The 20,179-nt window shown below is 53.1% G+C and overlaps 3 protein-coding genes across 3 annotated transcripts; 1 reads left to right on the forward strand and 2 right to left on the reverse strand.

Annotated features, from left to right (window-relative positions):
* Positions 1 to 665: 665 nt before the first annotated feature.
* Positions 666 to 2,771, forward strand: PG985_015885 (uncharacterized protein; the record flags this gene model as incomplete). The annotated part of the gene is made up of 1 exon (XM_066835651.1): positions 666 to 2,771. One exon carries the CDS (start codon positions 666 to 668, stop codon positions 2,769 to 2,771), a length of 2,106 nt encoding a protein of 701 aa, XP_066676854.1.
* Positions 2,772 to 9,432: 6,661 nt separating this feature from the next.
* On the reverse strand, positions 9,433 to 11,073 carry PG985_015886 (uncharacterized protein; the record flags this gene model as incomplete). The annotated part of the gene is made up of 4 exons (XM_066835652.1): positions 9,433 to 10,217; positions 10,270 to 10,506; positions 10,573 to 11,013; positions 11,067 to 11,073. The coding sequence occupies 4 exons, from the start codon at positions 11,071 to 11,073 to the stop codon at positions 9,433 to 9,435; spliced, it is 1,470 nt and encodes a 489-aa protein (XP_066676855.1).
* Positions 11,074 to 15,008: 3,935 nt separating this feature from the next.
* Positions 15,009 to 15,564, reverse strand: PG985_015887 (uncharacterized protein; the record flags this gene model as incomplete). The annotated part of the gene is made up of 2 exons (XM_066835653.1): positions 15,009 to 15,239; positions 15,307 to 15,564. The coding sequence occupies 2 exons, from the start codon at positions 15,562 to 15,564 to the stop codon at positions 15,009 to 15,011; spliced, it is 489 nt and encodes a 162-aa protein (XP_066676856.1).
* Between the last annotated feature and the right edge of the window lie 4,615 nt (positions 15,565 to 20,179).

Below are 20,179 nucleotides of genomic sequence, written 5' to 3' on the forward strand. Positions count from 1 at the left end.
CATGTAATGAAGGTATGGGTTTTCGGTGTTTGGGGTTCTCTATTTTGCTGTACCAGTAGGGGGACAGACACGATGTATCTATTAATTAAGTGGGAGAAGCGCGTGTCTAAGTGGCCCACTTACAACGAGTTCGCGACGCGGGCCACGCGCGAATCCCTGTCGCTTCCATAGTGGAAGGCACTTTAAGTGGCAGGTACGTACTCCAATGGCTTGCTTGGGTCTGCTGGTGGCTGGAACCACAGCGCGAGGGGCACACCAGAATATGGCGGGGGTATCAATTGGTCTTTTCTCTCACAAACCACTTGACTCAGTTACCGAATAGAGAGGCTCAAGGCTTTCCTTCAATTAATAGGTGTACCTATACTATCTCCTTACTTTCCTTCTTGAACAATTCAATAGATACAATAAGGAGAGCCGCATGCGTAGCAGTGCACTGAGCGGTGCTAGACTGGGCAACTTTTTTTTTTTGGAAGACTTATCGACGTCACCTTTGATAGGCCGTAGCTTCGGGTAGCCCCATTAAAATTTTGGTTTGTCGCAAGCTCTGGAGATGCAAGCAATTCGTCCCTTGCAGCCAAATTCTCGATTCGTAGAGCGTACCTAATAGATCAAATTCCGAGTCTACCTTGCTGGCTGTCGTAATACTGCCAGCTTTGCATTCCGCCATGTTCACCTGCCGTGCCTGCACGAGGCGGCTCTTGACCGCCGTCGTTGACCATGCACTGTCCGCAGAACCGACTCACAATGCTCTGCGCCGATCTATAGTATCTACCACGACCGCTCAGCAAACCCGAGGCTATGCGGTCGCCGCCTCCGCCCCCGCGGTCGAGCGCGCGATACGGGGCGAGGACGAACCCGCGGAAGAGCCGTCTCCCCCGAACAGCAAGGATGCCAAGGCGCTGGAATGGAGCGTCAACAAGCAGCTCGAGTACCTCTCGGACCCGTTCCACATCGCCAACCAGGTCCAGGCCATCCTGAACAAGGACCGCTTCGACGAGGCCAAGATGATGGTGCTGAAGGCGAGCAAGGGGAAGAACGTCGCCGTCAGCTGGAACCACCTCATCGACTACGAGATGCGCCACCAGAAGCTGCACTCGGCCATGAAGCTGTTCAACGAGATGAAGAAGCGGGCGCAGATGCCCACGGCCCAGACCTACACCATCATCTTCCGGGGCTGCGCCCAGTCGGACCACAAGAAGCTGGCCGTGGCCGAGGCGGTCAAGCTCTACAACAACATGCTGAAGGGCGACCGCATCAAGCCCAACACCCAGCACTTCAACTCCCTGCTGCAGGTCTGCGCCCGGGCCGGCGACATCGAGACCATGTTTACCATAGTCCAGTCGTCCAACAGGACACTCCGGGCCCCCGACGCTTTCACATATACGACCATCCTGAACGCCCTCCGTGCCAAGCTCGAAGTGGACCCGCGCAAACAACGGCCGAAGGGAGAGAAGGAACGGGAATTGCAGGAGGCCACTGGACAGACCATCCAGCGAGCCAAGGCGATCTGGGAGGAGGTCTTGGCCAAATGGCGAGCCGCCGATCTCGTCATCGACGAGCAGCTTGTCTGTGCCATGGCGAGGATCCTGCTCCTGGGGCCGTCGGTTGACAACAAGGCGGTATTGGCGCTGGTTGAGCAAACCATGGGAATCCCCAGAGGCGAGGAAGAACTGGTCAAAATGGTCCGGGAAGCCCACCTGGTTCCTCCGGAAGTCGACGCCCGCCAGAGACCGTTCAAGTCCAGGATGGCCTTGCAGCCGAGAAAACCCGCCGGCGGCAAAGGCGCCAAACCCCTCACCTCGACCCTCCACGCAAAGCCGGGCAACAACACGCTCTCGGCCGTGCTGACGGCGCTCCAGCAGACGGCCAAAACGTCGCTGGTGCCGCGGTACTGGGACGTCTTCACGCGGCGGTTCGGGGTCAGCCCCGACGCGCTCAACTGGCACCACCTGATGCGGTCGCTGCGCTACGGCCACAACAGCAGCAAGGTGGCCGAGTACCTCTGGATCATGCCCAAGGCCTTCATGTCGGGCGCCACCTTCCGCATCGCCATGAACGCCTGCCTGCGCGACAATCTCAACCAGCACGCGTTTCACAACGGCAGCCAGGTCCTCGACGTCATGCTCACCTCCCTCCGCGCCCCCGACGCCCACGTCATGCGCATCTACCTCCAGCTCGCCCACGCCGTCAAGCGGCCCTTTGAGGACATGGCCAAGAAGGGCGACCCCCAGGCCGCCAAGCTGGCCTTTGGCAAGCAGCTCGAGACGGCGCTCGCGAACCTCTGGGAGCCCTACTGCATGGCCACCAAGCAGTTCGCCTTTGGCGGGCTGACCCCTCGCACCCCTCCCCCGCCTCCTTCTCCAAAGACCCCTCTCGCTCCCGCCCCGGCCGCGGCGGCCGCCGGCGCGAGTAGCATCCCCGCGAAGACGGCTGGCAGCGACGTCGGCCGCGAGATGTGGAAGCTGCACGCGACGGCCCGGGGCGAGATCGCCGCCCTGGCCCGCAAGATGATCGCGGCGTACGACCGGCTCATCTTCGGCGACCTCGCGACCGCGGACACCATCGCCAAGCTCAAGCCGCGCCGCAACCAGATCAACGCCTTCGTCGTCAAGTACTTTGAGGACCGCGAGAAGTACGAGCCGGCCTGGAGCTTCAAGCGGATGCAGGAGGAGAAGAAGCGGGAGGAGGAGATGGAGAATAACGACGAGGATGATCACGAGTTCTTGGAGGGCACGCCGAGGACGAGGCCGCAGCAGCTGGATGCTTGGTAGAGAGGAGCTCGGCAGGCAAATGTATTATGTTTGTATTATGTATACTATCTATTACGAATTTCTATGATGGCTTATGTCTTGAGGGGGAGAGCAACTCGAGTGTGGCAGCGAGTTAGTTGGTCAGCTTGCTGTGCTCTTGTATATACCACTTTATCCGAGTAAGAGAGGCGGGAAGGGGGTACATAGAAAGTGTAGCTGATGAAAATAACCTCACTCAACCATTCCTCTTCATCGCATCCTTCTCCCATTTCTACCGTTTTGTTTGTCTAGGCTGGGCTTCTGCCATTTAGATAAGGAATGACCTTGAAAATCAGCCACTTGCCTTGTCGTCCATGACGAAGGGAATGGGAGGGATTTAAGGGGCCAGGGCCAGACATCCCATGTTGCTTCTCACCAAGCCCTTCAACTCGTCCCAAGTGGGCAAACCAGTATCTGATGGATAACCACGCCGCCCCGTCATTCAGTCGATCTCATCGCCCCAGCACGTGCAACGGCCCCCCGAAGCAAACAACACGTGTTTCTCCTTCCTTTCGGGGCATTCGCTTTCCGGGGACCGACCGGCTTTCCTCTCCTCGTGCGTGTACCTACTTACGTACATCCATCGGTATAAACATGTATAATAAATATGCTGTGCGATGTGACAAATCGGTCCCCCTGGATCGAAAACCGACCGAGACCGGTGGGCGGATAGACGGGTAGGTGTGTAATCTTGGTCCGACACGATTGCTCACACTTCCATCGTCTGGGGGACAGCAGCGGCGGCTATATATGTATATAACATAACACATATAGATACCCCTATTTATATACCTATCTACCTTCCCCCACCCCGGTGCCTCATGTCGGTGCCGGCCGGATGAGGGGGGGTCAGGGAGGGTCGGTCGGTCGGGGAAGGCTGATTTATTTGCAACACATAAGCGCTGCGACGTACAATCCCTCAGACCGGTCGGCGGCGCAAGGGACTCAGTCAGCCAGTCAGCTGTTACCTACGCACATCAACGTCAGCCTCTCTCGTTCGTCTCAATGCATGGTATGGTACAGAGTCGATATATGGTCCCATACGCTTTCCTTCCCCCTTTTCTTCATAGACGAGCCAGATCAGTCCTGCCGACCAATAGGCAAGTAATGCTTTTTTCACCGGGCCACTACGGCCTTGTTTCGATATGCCCCCACCCCCTATTTTGAGTTCACCCTCACCCAGTACAGGACCCCCTGGAGAGAAAACCCAAAACCAGCCAAACCCGTTCACTGCCTTGCTTCACCAATGGGTATGAGAGACCAGTTCAGCTCATAAACCGAATTACTTCAAGAATCCCCAGCGAAGTAGCAGATTAGCTCAATGGTAAAAATAAAGTAATCAGGCCCTGTGGATGCGCGTTCCCACGGGCTCTTCGCTTTTGGCAGTTTCCACGTTCGATTCCCTATGTGGTCACTTCACTCTTTTTTTCGCCTCAGTCTCCTGACTTCCTTTCCACCACTAAGAAAGATCTTTAGGGGTATTATTTATGATCCTACTTACCAATAACAGTTCCAGACATCTAACCTAGCCTATATTCGTACTACTCTTTATTTATACGTCCACACTAGCCATATAAACTATTACAATGCAGTTGAATCCATTAAGTTTCACCCAGTTTCTTGAACTGGTACTGTATATATAGACCTATGCATACTAGGAGGGAGACCCCCGTCCTCATCACTCGCCACGATAGAGAATTGAGGACGGCGAGCAGTATCGAGTTCAATCAAACCTGCTGAGTAATCCACGACGAAGACTGCCTGCCAACCGTCAGCAAGGATAGTCACTTGTGTTCCACGAAGCCCAATATTGGTACTCTCTATTCATCCAGGTCAAGGACCCCGAAATGACGAAAAGGCAGAAAGCAAAAAACAGGAACGGGCACCATCGCCATAGTCACCTGCCCGAGACTACCGCAGCTCCGTTTGTGCTTCCGCATCCGTCCTACATACAGGGACCTGCTTGCCATCCCTACCCCCGCCCCTGATTTCGGGAACTCGACAGTGTTTCCCCGGAGAGACAGAGTAAGAAAAAGCCAATGTTCTTTTCTGCCAAAAGGAAAAGGTACCATCTACCTGATTATCCATCAGCCTAGCAGGAAGTCATCCCATGTGGATAGGAGTTAATGTGCCTCGGAAAGGTAGACACAGAATACACAGGTAATCATCAGTCACCGCTCGTCTCCTGCCGGCATCGTATGAGTTTCTTATGTATCTTAACCTAGGCATCTTCGACGAAGACTTTCCGTATACAGCAAAAGCCTTCGTCATAGTGCCATTCCAAAAGCAACCCCCCACGGCGGCGGCTTATATGCAGAAAGCCATGCAGCCTGACACGAATTACTATCCCAAAACCATCTTACCAATAGCGCCCCTCGGCAAGACTTTTCAAACAATCTGCATGTCCGCTTCCATCACTTCACGATCTACAATCCAGAAAGGAACATATGCTCTAGGTGCCGTCGCCAATAGTGTGATTTGAAGGCAGTAGCAAAAAGGGGTAGGAGTAAGTCGTCGCATTGCAGATTACCATGCACAGGGGCAAATAGAAACCAAAATCACCTGACGGGACAGCCATGAGATATGGGTTGTATTTAAGGTGGCGGTCATGAGCGCAACCAGTACCGGGCCTAGGGGAAGTCATCCGGGATGCGGTAGTGCCGACTGATTACATGCGCTTGGAGAGGGACGCACGTACATGTAGGTAGAACCCGCCCGCCTGCCGCCTGCATCTGGACCAGAAGTGGGTTGATGCATGCTTTTGATTGATGCCAGTATCGGCGTTGGAGTTGGATTTCAGGTGCAGTATTGCCAAAGAGGCTAAACGCAATGCGCATCTTTGGCTTTGGCTTGGCTGCTCACGATGCCAGCAGGTATATACATATGTATGTACGAGATGACGATGGCTTGCAATATTGGGTTCTCGGGTCTTATACCGTGGCTTCCGATCAGCAGCCTACGTGCGTTTGATAGAAAAGAAGGGAACAAAGAAAAAGATACATGTAGCTGCTGCCTCGGCATCATATCAGGAGGAAGCGCCCGACGAGGCGATCGGTGAGGCCACATCAGTGTTGCGAGGCTGAAACCGCATGACAAAGAGATGATCTAAGAACCTCATTTGAACATGTTTCGACTTCGGCGGCTGAACTTCCCTCAATTTTGCAGTAAGCAGGTAAGCGGACCGAGGTGGGAAGAACGGTATGAAGGTATGGATGACATGATAGGAGCAATTCACACACAGCACTCCTCCCGGTAGGTTTGTTTTGTATTATTCCTGACCAGGTAGCCGGAACTGGGATCGGCTAGCCAACCCTCCCTTGCCATATTGCAACCGGAAGCCAGAGCCGTACCGATGAGAGTGGTAAGCAGATGTCATCCGCAGCGTAGCAGTATTGGCGTCGTGCTGTAGGTAGTTGTCAGCATGTCGGGACCTGTTCGGGACCTGTGAGAATGTCAGCCAACGTTGCAGCCTGCCACCCTCCTTGTACCCCCTTTCCACAGGCGCCCCCTGGCCTGTGCTTGCTGCAGAGAGCCGCCACCGTTGCTATTGAGGCAACGGGCATACATATACATGAGCTGCAACGGGTACGGGCACCTTGTCCAGCCCGCGCGAGAACGCGAATGGGGGAAGCGAGCGAATGCGCGCGTGTGTGCGAAAGGATTGCATCCCATGTCGCCCAACGGATGAGGGCGAACAACACGATAACTCGCGCTGCTAGTATTATTCGCATCGTCCTCGTTGCAGGTTTTAGTTGCATGAAACAGCTGCGCACGCCCAGCTGGCTAAGTATGCCGGGTTGACAGCCAGTCCAGCTGGGCTTTTCCTTCCAAGGCGCCTTCTCCATGGCCTGATTCGCAAGCTGGCTGGCTGTCAAGAGCCACTCGGTCAATCTTGGGGGATGATCTTCGCACGATCAAACAAGGATCTCCCTGTCTGTCACCTGCAAAGAGGACACATGCAAAGCTCGCAAGTCGCAACATGGAAGTGTAAGAGAAAGCAGGTACTGTGCTGCTCATTTGCCGTGCTATTGGGCATGCTATTTGCTGGTGGTGAAGCGCCCGAGACCAGGCCGAACAGGGAAGATGGGGAATGGTTTGGGCTGGTCTGGGTTGCAAAAACGTGAGGAAGTTGACATGTCATATATTCGGATTGACGATCTAGCCGTAGATGGCTTACCTTGCGGATACGGGAGGTGGCCAGATGGGCGGGGAGAGAGAACATTCAATGAAAGGTGAGTTGCCTCATCGATTGATGTGGGGGTGGGCGAGCGAGTTGAAGCTTGAGGGGGAGGGGAGGCAAAGGAAGAAAGGCAGTCAGTCTGGTAGTGTTGAGTCTGGCAGTGTTGAGTGTTGGGTGTGCCTTCCATTCAATTTCCTCTTCTTGTTCCATGCATGATGTACCTTCCTCGCACCCACGCACTTGGTCATGTCGATTGATGGACGTTCCAACATTTGGACACTGTTTACCGGGTTATAAGAATATCTCTATCTCGGGAGGGATTCGATATATCGATGATAGAACCAAAGTTGACCGAGATTAAAAGCCCCCCGGGAAACAGTCCAACTGGCTCGTCCTAATCTCGATCATCGGGGCCCCCAAGGCAAATTCTCAACAACTCATTGAAACCTATCTGGCATACTACTACAGTAAATATGAGATGTTACCGGAACCCTCTCACCCACCCTGCACTCCCACCCTGCCTGCCTGCTTGCCTGCCCGCTCACCTGTCCAATCTGGTTCGGGCTTATTCCCGCCCACCGAATTGGAAATATAACCCAGAGTTACGGTTGTATTCGGGGTAAAAGAGCACGCGCATCGGCATGGGACGACCCGTCCATCAGAATCAATGCAGTCCAGCATTTTACTCTGGTCCTCCATCCGCCCGATAGCGTAGTAGTAGCACGGAAGCGGCCCATGGCGTGATGACATGACCCCAAACTGGCAGGCAGCGATGTGTGGTTCAACGTCACTGGCTGGCTGATGACTGGCAAGCGTTTGATGTATGTCGTAGTCGACCTACTTAATAAGAAGTCTGTTTGCTTGAAATGAATCCATGATAGATACCTAGTTACAGGCATGATGACCTACAGGCTTGACAGGACAAACAGAACCTGTTGCATCCCCGTTGATAAACACGTATACATGCCTAGGTAGGTAGCAATAGTATCTCTGTCGCGGACCATTGGCACGGAGATGCACGTCATTCCCGCCGGAACCTGCAAGCCCTTTCACCTGTCAAGCAGGTTCTGACACCATCACCGTGCCAATCTATAGGCCAGTCGCCATTGCGGCGTTTGTTCCCTCTCACACAGTGTTGCGAGAGTAACTGTGATGTAGCAGGTCGGCGTACCCCTTTAATAACACGAGTCGCAAGGGTCAAGGGAAATCCAAACTTGGTATGGACAACGGTGCTGCCGTCGATAGTTTTGCCACAGGAGTCTGCATAGCTCGGTGTCACGTCTTGGCCAGTCACTGGGCGAAGATATTGCATTCAATGAACAAGTGGCTATGTAGATTGGATGTTCCATAATCAGGGCAGAGCGAGCCCCGCCCGATGATGTGGTCTGATTCCTATGTGTACAATGGAGCACCTAAATAGACAAGAGTATTTCGTACCGCGATTAGAAAGTCGTCCATAGACTGGCTGACCTTGGCAACCCATTGATGTGAACCGTGACCGTTGACAAACCCAACCCAGGCCCTCTCCTCTCGAGGTGGAGGGCCTCGCACCCTTTTTGCTTCCAAATCCAACCGTATCGTAAAAGCTAGCAAGCAGCCTTTCCGCGCCTCCAAAGGACTCCGCGGGCCAAGGAGCAAAGCACGTCATAAAGCCGCCAGATCGGGGGAACACCCGATCTGAAACGACATCAAGTAACTGTCCACCAAACAGAAAAGGAGTATGCGTTAGTTCGAAGACAGGACCACCAATGCAAACTGTAGAGAAACGAAACCACCCATTCCCCACGCGCTGTGTGCGAAGGACATAAGAAGCACCTCCGCGAAGCTCTGCTCGTCAAACACAGCGATGATGGGGGGTAATGACACAGAGAGCTCAGGAGACGATCCATGGCAGATACATAATCGTTCGTGACAACATCAAGAACACAAAGGGAAAATGAACAAAAAAAAAGCAAACATGTTGCCTCTCCGCCGACTGTATGACTCCACGCTTTTTAGGTAACCGCAGCATCCGTGAGCTCTATAGAGATGATCATAGGGAACCGTCTGATGTATTACTGTTGATGTAGGCCGGCCTGTGAACCACGCCCCAACCGGACCAAACAAATAGGAAAATCGGAAAACAAAACGAACATAGCGGACATCCTGAACAGCGTAGTGATGAACCTGTAATGCTCGAACACGGGGATATCGTAGATCATAAGATCGTGAAAAGGTGATATCTTGGGCTGGGGTGTTCCCAAGCACCCACCACCAAGAAAATGGATTTGTCGTGAAACAGGCTGGTATTTTCTTGCAGAAGACAAAATCATAATGCCACCGGAACTTGGGAAATCGTATTTTGGCTGTCCTGTTGACTCCAGCCTGATTGGTGGCCATCAAGATACAAGGAAATGCCCTAAACTCCCCCACTGCCTCGACTAATCCCCAGGTTCATAATCGTGATGCGGCATTAATCGCATTTCAAGTGAGCATGTTGTGGCCTTGGGTCTCAAGCTTGATGCTGCCACCTGATAGACCTCGGGGATCTTGGTGGACGTAGTCTTGATAACCTGACGGATGACCCATGTGTGCCGAGTGCATGCCGTCAGTCCGGAACCCTTGCGTGTGAGTAGGGTTTTGGTCTCGCCCCATGTCTCCAAGCATGTATTGTTGCATGTTGGGGGGTAGCAGATTGGCGTGCGTAGTAGCTGCGTGCGACGGAAACGTGGCGGTTGGTATTTGGGCGGCAGTCGCCCATTCGTAGTTTGCCGCAGTCGTCGCAGGGCTGTGGTAGCTGGCCGGAGTAGGAATCATCGAGGGGCGTCGGCTAGTGTCATGGTTGGCGTACGACATATCGGAAAAGCCTCCGTGGCTATGCAGCGACGGGGCCGTGTGGTTGGTGAGACCGGAACTATCGACATAATGCTGCTGCTGCGGCTCGGTCGCTAGGTGCGAATCAAATATTTGTTGATGCTGCTGCTGTTGTTGTTGCGCTTGCTGATGGTGATGGTGTTGCTGTTGGTGGAATGCCTCACGGGCTGGCAGGTCAGCCATGAAATGATTGCCCTGGAGGTGATTTGGGCTTTGGCTTGATCCATTGAAGGCCAGGCTCTGCGTTGTGGGGATCCTTGTTGGAGAGACTCTGGACGAAGCCGGCGTATTCTCTTGCTCTTCTTCTGCCCTGTACTGTGAGGTTTCGTCGCGGTCGGAGGCATAGCCGTCGCCAGCTCTGTCGTCTGACTTGACATGAACTTTGGTCGTAGGGCCTGGAAGCAGCGGTTAGTGAATGATGCTAAAGCCTGATACGTGTAAACTCACCAATTTGGCCATGTCTGAACCGTTCCTCTTGCGCCGCAACTTTGAAGATCTCGTCGAGCTTGGGTTTCTTGAAGGCGTTGTTAGGGCTGTCCTTGTCAGTGAACCAACCAGAAAGTGCCTCATTTGTAACGTCCTTAAGCTTGGCGACATTGAGGTTCAGTTTCTTCAGATCAGCGTGTTGCTGGTTGTTCGGCAACACGATCATTCTCAGGATGTGGTTCAGTAGATGGACGCGTTCTGAATAATGATTACGTTAGTGACTTCCACGCTTATGCGTCGTGGTGGCCTGTGGAGTTGACGAACCTCGCTTGTAAAGATGATCAGGCTCCTTGTGTCTGACTCGGTCTTCCTTGCCAGTACCCCAGGGCTGTGGCCACCAGTCGGGCGCCTTCTCATCGCTACCGGTGTATGGGTGAGTAGACTGCTTCTTGGGCTCGACCGCTTTGATCCAGGCTTTGGCAATGAGCTTGCAAGCCGTTTGCTGACAATCCTTGAACCTTTGCTCGTAAAAGTCCCAAAGCTCCTTCTCATCGCTCACTGAAATGGCCCGGGTCGACAAGGTGGGTTGGAGATTTTCATCGCCAAAGTCGGCAGCCTGGCGCAGCATACCGGCCCTTGGTCGTTTTCTGGCTTTGTACTGGTTGGCGTCTTCGAACCCATCATAATCCTGAGAGTAGCTAGCATCCAGACCACGTCTGCTCCCAGAGTTACCGGCCGACAGGAGATTGGAGCTGTTACTATCCTCTGTGGTTGTTTGTTAGCTGGGAATTTCATGCACCGTTTGCGCGAACGCTTACCCAACATGCAGGTTCTGAATTTGTTCTTGTTGAAGAACTTGCCAATGCCCAGTCTCTTCTCTTGTGGTAGGCCCAGAGTCTGGACTTCACCATGTGTATCAAGGTATGCCACGAAGTAGCATGATCCCTCGAGGCGGGCATCTTCACGAAGTGCCCGAGCAACAGTCTGTATAGGAGACGCAATCAGTATAAGCCTTACCAAAGGACTAAACAGGTAACAAACTTTTGGGCGGCTGTCGAGCCTTTGGTTTGATGTCGTCATATACCCGTCTTCAGCGCTGAAGGGAATGCGACCGGGAAGGCCGTCCCTTGTGGTGTTTACACCCTGAACCATCTTGGCTTCAGAGAGGAATGAGGTAACTTGAATGTGTGTCGGATAGTTGAGCTTCTCTCAAACTATAGCAAACAATAGGAAGAGTCCTTGAGGGGCTAGACTTAAAGGGCCGGCCACCGAGGCAAATAAGCAGATGGTGGTCAAGTCCTCTAATAAGGCTTCGAACACGCTTCAGAGATAAATGAAAGACAACGAGCCTCCGAGGTATTGGTCGATAGTAGATGTAGGACGAGAGAAATGCAGATACGAGTAGGCGGCGTTGACTATCCAAGTAGTGCCGGAGGAATCTGTAGCCAAGCTCTATACGGCAGGAGACTGGCGAAAGGCCCAGGTGTGGTGTGCCGGTTTCTTATATGTGCTAGGGTGTATGTAGAGCTGGGGACGAGCGTGTGGGATCAGGTTATATGGTCGGCCTGTGAACCAAAGTGCGAACTCGAATAGCCTGAATAGGACTGCAGGAGGCAGGTCGAGGGTCAGTAATAATCAGACGAGACAGTGTTTCTTTGTTGAAGACGGCAGCGGGAGCCTACTTCGCATGGAGGTCGGAAGTGATGGAGAAAGTCCAGACGACGGTGGGTGTATATGTTGGTATGCGGCTGCAACTAAGAGTCGCTAAGCGGAATTGGGGCCGGCTGAGAACAAAGAAAACCAATATCAACGTTGTCAGAGGCTATGAGCCGCGTTTGCGATTTCTTAGGTCGCGAAGAGATCCCCCAGTAGTCTCAGAGCTGTACATGGGTTAAGCCGCAGGGATGATGCGCGGCAATACAGAGCAGTTCTTTATGTCTCCACCGCGCCTCTGAGACATGGAGCAAAGAAGACTCCTCGCTATGCCTCGTCGCGATGTCTGGACCTGTCTCGGGACCCAGTAGAGAGGGGAATATGAAGGGGACTTGAGGAACTGAGCTGGCTGGGAGAGGGAGAGAGATGGAGAGCTGCCCCACCGAACGAGCTACACTGGGTAAGTAGATACAGTATGTGTGGAATACAGGACAGCAGCTCGTATGCGGCGACTTGAAGAAGCACGTTGAGGTATTCGCGTCAGTGGAAACGGGTGCTTGCAGTTTGTACCACTCAAATGCCAACCTTCAGACGGCCAATGTGATAAGAAAAGCCGGCACCTGCTGCTTCTGCCGCTGCCTCTGCTGGTTGTGCTCAGGGGGGTCAAATCAGGGAAGACGGAGATGGCGTGTTGCCCTGCTTGTACGCCCAAACGAAGAGTTTCCCGCGAGGAGAGGAATTGACGAAGATTGGAGAAGTTGCGAAAATCGACAGTTTCCCTGGAGTGTCGTAGATTGGGGAGCAGAGTAAGTGAATGAACAAGGCCCAAAGATAGAGCTGCGACACGAGCCCTCTTGTCCAAGGACCACGACCGCCCGGGGGCAGATCCGATTATAAAGTTCACGAGGAAAGACCAGATAAAAAAAGAAAAGAGCCCTTTCAGCAAGTGTTAATCGAGGTCTGTTTGGTGAGGGGAGATACTGTGTGTGTTGAGGTCGCAATCCGGTAGATGAGGTACCTTAGCTGGAAATAAGTATGTAGCAGCAAGGATCCCAGCGATGCAATTATACCCCTGGTATGGCCATGCACTCTCTTGGCGATACCTGAGTACTTGGACAGGCGAGCCGGGAGACCAGCCCAGAAAAATCAAAGACGATCATGTACCACACCCTTTGGAAGTGGCCCTACTCAGAAAGGCAGAGAGGGCGAATGTGGGTAGCGAATTGTACAGTATTGGCGAACAGAATACATGCAGCCAAAGGAACAGTAGAGAAGCGAGAAAGACGGGCAGTCAAAACAGTAGGTAGGTAGGGGGTCCGCATGAGAGCATGCGTACATTGCGGAGAGAGAGAGAGAGAGAGAGAGAGTACATGCATACATCCATATGTACATACGTACATATGTACATACAGACCAACGATCGAAGCTGAGGTCGTCCTCATAGCCTGTTGAAACCCTTGTTCGGATGGAGGATAGCGGCATCCAGGAAATTGGCATGGGTGCCTTCCAAGTTCCAATAGGTAAGTGAATAAGTATACCGATACTTAGGCATGTACCTACGCAGCACACAACCTGGGCAGGTTCCAAGGTAGACAGCCAGAGGAGAGATGTCGACAAAGCAATGTGCATGCGATGGCGTGTTAGCGGACTCCCAGCCTGTCAGGGCTAAGGACTGGATGGATGGAACTATGCTGGTACTCCGTGGCCGGTAAGTGACCCGGAGCAAGCAAGCGAGCGAGCGAGCAAGCAAGCAGCCCAAGTCCCCGTCGTCCCCGGGGGGGGGGGGAGCGTCCCTAGATCCAGATGAATAGCATATCCATGCCCAAGCAAAGAGGATACCACCCTCTGAGATGATCACCACTACCTATTGGTCAGGACTCCGTAGCAACTTGCGAAATATCTCTGTGACTTATCTCGCGATCGTGTCGGCCAGGATCATTTATCTAGGCCTCATCGAGAGACCCGATCTAGGCGCGCCCCCCTTCCTCTCCAATCCATCTCCACGAGACGGCGGCCATGCTCATGACCAAAACGCCCAGCACCACAAGTGCCGGTCGACGCAGAACATGGCCAGATACACCAAACAGAGGGCGCGGAGGGTTGAAAAAAAAAGCAAAGAACAGTAGCAGTATCAGGTGGATCTGCATTGATGTGTGCCATTATTCCCTGGCGGCGACCAGGGTCACCAAAGCCCACTTAGTCGGTTCTGGCTCGGGTCGTCGGTGGGCTACGTTAGCAGGTGGACTCAAGCCAGCCCATAGTGGCTCGGTGGGGTTAGCCGCTTGGGTGTTTTTCTGGCCCGTCGTTTCTTTTGGGAAGGGCTGTGGAGACGCACGTCCTCAGTAACAGTAAATCAGAAAAGGTTACCAGCAATTAGGGCACGTTTTCTGCGGTTAGGGTAGCCCGAGTAGGCTGGTAGGCTGATAGGTGACTGATATCCCAGCACTGCTGGTTTTTGTTCATGATGATGGATGGTTGGTGGACACGACGCACCAGTGAATGTACCTCACTCACGAGTACACCCTGTTAACACTCTACGGACACAGGCGATTCGCCGTAAACGCCAATTGTCAAATATTCAACACCATTTTAATGTAACCTGCTTGCGTATGCACACACTTAGCTATTAGACGGGCTGTCATATCACCGCCGACGAGGAGGGCATACATACCGACATGTACGTAGGACTCGACCGCCTCCATGACCAACACCAGAGGCGAGCGAACTAGTACGAATATGTGGCTTAGAAACCCCAACACTATGTAGCTATAGGTGATGGCACGTATACCTGTATGCATGGCTACCTGGTTCAATCGGACCTGTCGGGGAGATCGTGTTCTACATCCGGGCTGTAGGTCGACGCCAATCTTTCACGTTGTTGCCTCAGCCTCGAAAGGTGTGAATCACCGAGCCAACCCCTGATCGCTTCGTTAGAGTGATTTCGAAACCAGGGCACGGCATACAACCCTCTGTGTCCTCTGGTGGGAGAGAGCCAATTGCCAGTGTGCCCAAGCAGAGGTGCCATTTGTCATTTTGCCCATGAGAGCGCCCAGGAGAGAGAGAGAGAGAGCCCTGGAGAAGCCCAACACGACTGAGAAGGGCACCCACTACCCAGGTAAGGCACCGTTTGCGACACCGTCGGCAACAGTTGGAATTACGGCCCAGGCATCGTCGTCGTCACCATCACGATGCTGCCACCGGAGGCAATCCGCCGGTGGCGCGTGAGTCGTCGCGGGATAAAATACGGCGGTCCTCGCCGAAGCCTTTAGGTCACCGCCCTGTTTCCCTGTCCTCTGCTGCGTTGACTCGCGTGCACGGGTGTGGTTGGTCGACGGACGCTTCACAGCCGTCAGTCAGGCAGGCCGAACCCCACGCCAAGATGGGAGTATCCTCCGACTGTCAAACTCCAGAGGATTGACCAAAAGACTGGTCAAGGCCGCTCTCCGCTCCTCGAATGCGGTGTTGCTTGCGAATGTGCAGGTGGATGGCCTGTTCCTGCCCCACGCGGCGGTCCAGTTTTCTTTTTGATAAGTATACGAATTCTTCTGGAAGATCCCAGATGATGTACTGTGATCGATCCATATGCAACCCGGCCAAGTCGACCGTTTGGTCCAATGAGGCTCGTGAAGCGGCGTCATCAAGATGAACGAGGACTGCGCTCATCTTTTATCACGCTAAGTTATGTTTGCATCTTCTTCACGATACTGGGGCGTGGTTCGGGCTATAGAGCGGGGTAGATAGACCCATATGTAGAGCAATGCGATCGTGCACTACGCACTACGAAGATGGCCGTTGCGACTATACACACTAGAGGCCATTTTAAACTCGAGGCATGTCTGGTTCCAGTGAAACAAGTCTGAGCCCCGTCGTTTCGTCAAACTATTCTCGTTGAGACCACCGCTATCTTTAGTGCCCGAAACTTAATCACGACCTCATTTTCCGAACAGAGAGGCATTCTGAAATACCGGTCAATAAGGCAATCGGATTGGTGTCGTCGACATGGAATTTCCACCCCAATTGCCATCTAGGACACGACCGGTCAGCGACAACGTCGAGCGGCCGCGGATCTAGTCGAGGAGCTAGACAGACCTCACTCACACCGACGCACGCCCGGTCAAGAGGGCGCTTCCTCAGCCTATGTATGCCCTAACACGTGGGGAGTGATGGCGATGCAGGTGCTGGAGTAGGTGACGGTGTAACTAAAATAGGCCGTTGGTTTGGAGGCCAAAAGGATTAAAAAAGCAAGCTGTTGAGTTGTGTGCGCGTATGTAATTCACCGGTCATTGTGCATCGAATTCAAGTGAAATAGCAGGGCTGCCCACGCTGGCACGCCGAGCGCCTTCAGGCCCTGAAGTATTCTCAGCCACATATCTGCCGCCAGGTATGTACTCAGGGTCTGACATTTACATATACCACGAGAAATAATCAGGGGTGGATCCTGGCATTCTGGATATAGGTGACATGGGTTTCTTGGGCGCTCAGCTCGGCTGGTGCCCTAATTTCTCCTCAAACCCCAGCCCGTTGCGAACGCGTTTGTGTAACGGTGCAGTGTAGGGAATTCAGTCGTAGGTAGGGCAGAAGATAGAGTGAATTCAATACCAGCCTGTTGGCCGAGCCGGACTTTGCAATGCCGCCTACAGATAATGAGACCATACCTATTACGAACCTGACGTGTCTCTTCGTTTATCTTTTGCTGGTTTCAGGAACCATCGATGTGACATTGGCCGGGGCAATTCACACCCAAGGTGCTCTGCTGGGTGTGTCGGCCCCACGCGGATGGAGGGTGTATTTCGGTTACGATATTTTTCGCCGAGCCGGGGAACGTATTTTAGCTACTGTATGTGGGAGGTGTGGTAACGTAACCACCCTCTTGAGCAGCCCATGTTCTGTTACGCTCGGACGTCAAGCCCCCCTTCACCCCTGTCAAAGACAACACCCATCATCCATGGAGTGCGCCCTATGTAATGGGGCTGCTGCTGCTGCTGCTGTGTGATGGCCGGAACCTCCAATTTCGAAGCCATCTCTAGCAACTTGCATTGCTAAGTCAAGACCACCGGGAGCTGGGCCGTCTATATGGGATCGCATATACATTCGAAGTCCTGCGAATATACACGTATATATGTGGTCATCAGAGAGACCCGGCCGCCTGCTGTGTTCCATCATCAAGAAAGAGCATACAGTAACCAAAGCGGGACTAAGAGACGGCAATTCATTCTGTCAATTCGAAAGGAGAAGTGGGATGAGATGGAATGCCAGAAAAGTGATAGAAACTTACCCCGTTTTAAGTTCTAGTATAAGATCACATATGCATCGACCTGCAAGCCGGATCTCATCTTACATGCAACTTGGCAATGTCAGATTGCGCAGAGATTCAAGTTTCTGTTTCGTGCCCTCGAAAGAAGCCAGGTGTATTAGCTGGAGAAATGACACCAGATGAGTGAGAGAAGATCGTTCTGGCTGCCGAAACCCCCACCCCATGACAATTAGCCCCCCATCCCCCCAAGCTCTAGGCTCTTGCCAAGTATGGCACGTTCCGGGCGGTTTGAGCGTGCCTCCCAAAAACCCTCCAGGCAAGCCGAACCCGTACCTACATAGTATGTGATGCATACCTCCCTACTGGCTTGCCTACCTACCTACTCGCAGAAACTGTCGTCACTTGCCGACCTTCTTTTTGTCATTGCAAGTTCAACCAATCGGTGGAGGGGTGTAACCGCAATGCAAGGGACCAGATGACAAGGCCTATCTCCCTACAATCGGGCTGGGCCATGCCAACTACAGGGCTAGCTTCCCCCGGAGGAATAGTAAGATTTTCTCAACGTTGCTACGATGGCAAACAGCTGCAGGTATAAACAGAAACGCTACTACCACTTGCATTGTTGTCAAGCTGCTATGTCAAACGAGCAGTGCTGATGACAATGACTGGACGTGACACAAACATTTGACATGCATCTGGGTCAAGCACACAATTATGTTCACTGCAACCCCTCCCCCAGCCAAACCCCATCGATGATGTGTGAACAACAAGAATGCATAGACTGGTGCGGTGCGGAAGTGACGCCACTGTTTGCCCGCTGTTTGTTTCCCTGTCATACCCCAGTGCCGTTTCACGCGCTAAAAATCCGCCCTGCTCTTGGCCCTATAGCGCCTTCTCTTATGTATGTTCGTATTGTGGTAGGTAGTATGTATGGCACAAGAGGCGATGGCCAAGACTGGTCCGGCAGTCTCAGTTCGTCTCCTCCTCCAAAAAAGGAAAAACACGACGATGTGAACTGCAAAAATACCCTGGGCCGCTGGATCTTTCCAACACCACATCTGCAGAAGCAGTCTAGGCCTGCGTGGGTTTGCATCCTTTGCGCACGCCCAATACGGAACGGACTGCTGACCTAGATAATGGCCGCATCTCTCGGGAAGCTGGTCGCCGATCAATCTATTAGTGCGCTGCTGCGATGTTGTTTGCTCTCCCGAACCAACCCGACTGTCTGGTCCTCTGCCTTAGGGGGCGGTGGTAGGTAATGGTGAGCTGAACGAATGAAGCCATTCGACGCGCGCCCAAAGCGCTCATCCTAGTCCCCAAACCCCTAACGATGCTAGTGTTGCGAGTAAGACATAAGTTAAACGGGATCTGCATGTGCAGGCTGATACAGGAGGGAGAAAACCCACCCCTCAGCTTCAGCAGTGTTTATTCCTCCGAGGCATACGGCCTGCGACAGTTTGACCGAAGACTATCATCGTAGCTAGCCGAGTTCCAAGTGGCTAGTGACGCCGTGCTACCTACGTGCTATACTACCCACATACATAGTACTCCGTACGCTCACGTCTTTAGCGCAAAGGAAGCCCACTGTTCGGTCGACTTGCTGCACTCGCACTTGCACGTACAGCAACCGTACGCCTCGAGGTGCAAGCTGGATTACACATGCCTACCTATCCTCTGGCCTCGTGTCACGAGGCACATGCATTTAGGCGTACATCAAACGCACAAAGACATCGACGATTCAACGGTCGACTCTCAACCGCCAATCCTACCTACCTACCTACCTACTTAGGATGACGTCTATTCACGAGCGTACAGTCAGTCAGTTGCCACCCAAGGCATATGGGGCATATCACGGACCAGCGAATCTGCATCAGAGCCAAGGCATCTTCTTGCCCCTGGGCTCCAGCGCATCAGTGGGGAGCCCATTGCCTGGGCCAGATGTGCTGGAATCTGCTAGGCTGTTAAAAGTACTCACCATCAGGCCTCAGGTAAGTATCGTCTCGTCACGGTTACACGGCGGCGTCCAGGCTGTGCCCGCTCGAGGTGGTTGGCCTTGGCCTGGCGAATGCAAGTGTGACAGCAGTGCAATGAACATCGATGCAGCCTTTAAAATGTTCAATTTTGTGTGGCGATGCTGAAAATACTCCTGCATCGAAGCCCAGTCTGCAACGACTTACATCGACTTGATAAGGGGCGTGTGTGTGTTTGGGTAGCACCCATACCCTGCTGCCCATCGAATTGTCGAAAACACTACTGCTGAGTCACAGCTAAAGATGCCCTCGTTGCATAGGGGAGCCCAATGCCTGTAAGCAAAGATCCCGATCTAAGCTGCAAAGATTGATCAATGTCTCTGATCTATGCTACTGTTACACCATTTCAACGACCCTGGGGTTTGGTGTGTGGTCGGGCTGCCAATTTGACCCCGCGTCACACAAATTGGTTGTAGAGCAGTCACCACTGCCACCCCTCCTTGTCGCAACTGCCGATTCTTGGGCTGGTCGATTTCCTGACCCCCACTTGCCAGCTACATGCAACTCGAATGGGATCAATCAATTGATCTGAGTTGCCTGGGCTGAATTCCTGCTTTTCGACGTATGGCATCTACGCCAGAGCCATGCCGACCTGACTTCTGCGCATACCTGGCCTCCATTGAACCAGATACTTCGCAATAACATGGTTGCTAAGCCCGACGGTTTTGCCATCATCGCCTCAGATAAGGCCTCCTCTACTACGTCAGTATCGTAACAATACTGGACTTTGTCAACCCATGAAAGGTACTGCAGCATTGCGTACGTCTAAGTTGGGATACGAAACCAGCAATTCTCGCTTCCTTGACCTATATTGGCTTTTGTGTCTGTATATCTCTCCGCCTGACCCGGAGCAGCTGACATGCAGAGCATTCCGGGCCGCTTGCTGCCCTCCGCGCGGATATTGCTCCGAGATACCAAGGCTGGCTGATTGGTCAATGGACGTCGCATCCCTGAAGACCCGCCGCCATCATGGTTCTGGAGTGGAATAGGTGAC

The sequence above is a fragment of the Apiospora marii genome, assembly GCF_038362585.1.
Source record: "Apiospora marii strain CBS 49790 chromosome Unknown utg000013l_segment0_segment0, whole genome shotgun sequence".
Lineage (NCBI taxonomy): Eukaryota > Fungi > Ascomycota > Sordariomycetes > Amphisphaeriales > Apiosporaceae > Apiospora > Apiospora marii.